The sequence below is a fragment of the Camelina sativa genome, chromosome 9 (assembly GCF_030686135.1).
Source record: "Camelina sativa cultivar CO46 ecotype springtype chromosome 9, ASM3068613v1".
NCBI lineage: Eukaryota > Viridiplantae > Streptophyta > Magnoliopsida > Brassicales > Brassicaceae > Camelina > Camelina sativa.
Window position 1 is genome coordinate 22,307,256 of NC_141888.1, and position 4,598 is coordinate 22,311,853.

At 39.0% G+C, this 4,598-nt stretch overlaps 1 protein-coding gene across 1 annotated transcript; it reads left to right on the forward strand.

Moving 5' to 3' along the window:
- Positions 1–1,660: 1,660 nt before the first annotated feature.
- On the forward strand, positions 1,661–2,602 carry LOC147938522 (uncharacterized). Its single transcript, XM_087465664.1, has one exon. It carries the CDS (start codon positions 1,661–1,663, stop codon positions 2,600–2,602), a length of 942 nt encoding a protein of 313 aa, XP_087321790.1.
- Positions 2,603–4,598: the final 1,996 nt, after the last annotated feature.

Below are 4,598 nucleotides of genomic sequence, written 5' to 3' on the forward strand. Positions count from 1 at the left end.
AGCTCTAACAAGTCTACTCAGTTCGTTAAAGGGCAGAACCCTGAGCCAAAACTCAAAGCACAACCTAATGCATCAAACGGACGTTATAATCAAGCTCCTAAGGCAAACATGCATCCCAAGCAGATGTTTGTGCAGCATGAGGTACCGGGGAGACGGATGTATGGTCCGCAGAGCTATCCTCAGACTACTCAGCAACCTGCTGGTCTCAGTAGGAGAAGAGGATGCTGGTACTGTGGTCATCTAAATCACTACAAGGCCCAGTGTTTCAGGTTTCAGAATCGTGTGACAAATCTAGTACATAATGGTAGCTTCTACCCAGCTGTGAGAAGAGAGATGATGTGTCTGCATTTTATAGGGTTTTAACTATAGTTTTTAGGTTTATTTTGAGTCTTTTCCTAGGTCCAAGTGTGCTTTTAGAGTCCTTTTAGTCCTTTGTGAGTCTTTACAGGTTCTAGGTGACTTTGGAAGGAATCTGAGCGTTTTGGGGATGAAAACATGCATCTGGAGCTAATTGGTTGAAGACTGATTCGGGCTAGTAAGCAGATGGAGTGAAAGCAGAAAAACGTTCCGGATCGACTGATCCTCGCGAGATCGACCATTCCCGTCCCCGACGCAACTTTTCCTTATTTGTTTTAAACCGACTTTTAGGGTTTTATTTTGATATTTAAGTTAGAGGCACGGCCTCCAGAGACAGAAGCATTATTTTCTGAGACTATTTTGTATTGAGAGCAAATGGAGAAGATCTCTAATCCTTCTTGACACTTTGGAGAAGATTTCTAAACCATATTTTCTATTCTTTTGCAATTCAATTATGTTATCTTCATCATTGATTTGCTGTTTCTGCTTTTCCATGTCTGAGTAGCTTCACTGTTGGGTTTAGGGTTTCAGAAGGGTTTCTATGATTAATTGATGCTAGATCTGTTAGATTAGGGATTGATCTTATTGTTCTTCATCTATAGTTGTTCTTAATGCTTAAGCTAGATTGATCACCTAGATTAAGATCTTAGGTTTAATTCATCGGGGCACCAAAACTGTTGTTGAGTTGCTTGAAAAGAACATAGGTGAGCAAGGTGATCCTTAGCCAACGACTGTTGAAGTTGAGGCACCCTGTGAACATAATCAAACTTGAACTTATTGCTTGCTAGGATTGTTTAGATTCAAACGACGGTTTAGAGTTTTATCAATTCCTTGCATAGATAGCTAATGCTGCGACAGTAGGTTAGTTTTACATTCGAGATTTGAGTTCAAGAACGGTGTTTAATGCTATCCCAATTTATCATCTAATTTCGTGGTCATGTCCCCTAACTGCTTCCCTGCGTCCAATATTTCCTTTTTGATTTAGAAACAACTTATTTACTTTTCCGTTTTTAGATAGTTACTTGATTCACAAACTTTTCCATTGTCTTAGCTATATTTGATCTTGATAATTTCTTAGTGCAATTGTTTGGTCCCTGTGGATTCGATCCTGAAGTGTTACAACGATACCACTAGATCGTGGTGGAGTACACATTAGGTTTTAATTGACCTGTTGATACATTTGGCGCTGTTGCCGGGGACCAAAACGATTGCCTTTGAGATTTTAGAATTGAGTATAGTCTAAGATTTATTTTTATTTTCTCTTTTTTGTAGATAAAAAAAAATGAAAAATGTCTTTGGGGCCATGGATTACGATGACTGGCAGCAGGAAGAGGAGACCACATTTGATGAAGACATTCTAGATGAACCTTATGTGGAGCCACCGTTCGATGAGAGTGTTCTTACACCAGATCAAAGAGTTAAGTTGGATGGGCTTTACATGGAGAATCCAACAGCGGAAAGGAGGAACTTAGCAGCAATGATCCGGTTGAATCTCATCTCACATCGAGCAGTACTTGAAGGGAGGGAGCCCACTTTCACAGAGGTTAGGGAAGCCCATTTTTGCGAAAAGGTAATATATTGGATTCCACCAAGCCAAATAGAAGGTACATGCGTTTCCACCCTTGAAATTCATGATTTTGAGGATATTCACATGCCATGCATTGAAGATGTGACTTCTAGTTTGGATACTCCATTGCTCATTGATGAATGCTATGATTTGATATGTGAGTCTCAACGTCTAGACATGTTAAGAGCAGAAAAACTTGCTAGGGATTATCATGAAATATGTTTTGATATTGAATATCATTGTGCTTTGAATGCTCATGATCTCGAGTTTAAGTTTTCAATACCTGATGTATCTAGCTCTCTTCTTGAAGAATCTTACCTAGGGTGTGTTCTTGATATTGATACAAGTTTTCATGAAACAAAAGACCCTGAGGTTGATTATATGAATGAGGATATTGTGTTTTATGAAGTTAATGGTGATGAAGTTAATTATTTTGTGAAAACCTCGTTTGAACCTGAAATTGACTTTATTTTCCCATTAAATGCATTTGATCCTCATGAGCATCCAACCATCAAGGAATATTTCAAAGTATATGCTACATTTGTAGTAAACTTCCTTGATGTGAATTTTATTGTTTTGCCATGGATAATTATGTGTCACTTGACACATATTGTTTATTGCATTAACAAGAGAAGGACTAAAGGTCCATTGGCTCAGCCTTTTGATACTTATGATTAACATTTTGTGTTGAGCGGTCAAGCTATAGACCTTAAACAAGCGCTTATGGGAGGCAACCCATGGGGTTTGTGCTGGCTTACCCTTTTATTTTTATTTGTCTTAGGATTTTGGTTTTGTTTTTAGGATTTATTACGGTGAAATCACGTCCGGTGTTAAGTGTTTTCAGGAACAGGTTCCAAACGCAGAAGATGCAAAATGTTTTGTTCCAGGAGCTTAGGATCGATCAGTCCTCCTTACAGATCGATCGATCCCATTGGTTTTCTGCGGGTATCTCCAAGTTCAATAATGTTGCAGATCGGTCGATCCCACCCTGAGACCGATCGGTCCCCACCCTTGCCAACACCACTCCAACACCACTCCAAAACCAGATGCGAGATCACCGGTTTTTTTTTCTTTTCCATTCTTTTTCTTTTTCATTTTTCTTATTTTTTTTGTCGGATTCATTCTTTTCTTGGTTTTTCTTTCACACCGGGACGGTGTGAAGTAAGTCCGGGGGAGGGATGTCTCCAAGTTACTGATGTCGTTTTCTTTGGTTGTTTTCTTTTGATTTTTCGAGTCTTTGAGTTATTTTCTTATTTTTATCGAGTCTATAAAAAAAAAACAAAAAAAAATTTGGGCAACTATGATCATTTCTAGGAGTCTTTTGCTTTGAACTAACACTCTTGTGATTACTTTTGTACCTCTGATTTGAAATGAAGCTTGGAATGAACATGAGCATTATCAACACGCCCCAAAAGACACTCGCCAAGGAGAACACTAAGTTGAACCAGAAGTTGTCTCTAGCTTTGACAAGACTTAACCGGATTTAATTTCTTACCTTGGGCTTGGTATACATCGGACAAGACTCCTCCCTTCAAGCCTTACAAGACGTGCATCTCCTCACAAAGTATGCTTCCCCTCTCTCTTCCCTTCAGTACTCAGTAAAATAAAAGAGAAAAGAAAAAATATAAGAAGAAGAGGATATAGGTAATAAAAGAAGTGAACCGAGGGTTGTGCGTAAACCCGTGCATCTTTCGGAACTCATGGAAACCTGTCCACAAGAAAAGAGCAAAGGATTGATAAAAAAAATACAATGATACCCTAGAAAATTAGGGAGAAATCAATCCTTTGGAAGTGAGAAAAGAGAAAGGAAAGGGAGCATAAGAGGAGGTCTTGGGCGATAAGAGGTTGAAGGAGTCAATAGTTCAATGATAGATACTCCCATGGTAAGACCGCACCTTTTTACTAATCTGATGTAGAGAGACAACGATGGGGAGACTGAAGGTTCTCTAAGGCCGTGGAGTTCAAAGTAGGGAGTGTTGATCCTGATCATGGGCAGAGTACAGAAAGTAGTTCTCAATTTGATGTGATGAAGAATGCAACAAAGAATTTTCCAAGCATTTGTGAGTTTCCACTTTCAAACCTTTTCTCTGTTCCTGAGTTTTTGTCTGTTCTTGCTTGAGGACAAGCAAAGATTCAAGTCCGGGGGAATTGATGTGTCTGCATTTTATAGGGTTTTAACTATAGTTTTTAGGTTTGTTTTGAGTCTTTTCCTAGGTCCAAGTGTGCTTTTAGAGTCCTTTTAGTCCTTTGTGAGTCTTTACAGGTTCTAGGTGACTTTGGAAGGAATCTGAGCGTTTTGGGGATGAAAACATGCATCTGGAGCTAATTGGTTGAAGACTGATTCGGGCTAGTAAGCGGATGGAGTGAAAGCAGAAAAACTTTCCGGATCGACTGATCCTCGCGAGATCGACCATTCCCGTCCCCGACGCAACTTTTCCTTATTTGTTTTAAACCAACTTTTAGGGTTTTATTTTGATATTTAAGTTAGAGGCACGGCCTCCAGAGACAGAAGCATTATTTTCTGAGACTATTTTGTATTGAGAGCAAAGGGAGAAGATCTCTAATCCTTCTTGACACTTTGGAGAAGATTTCTAAACCCTATTTTCTATTCTTTTGCAATTCAATTATATTATCTTCATCATTGATTTGCTGTTTCTGCTTTTCCATGTCTGAG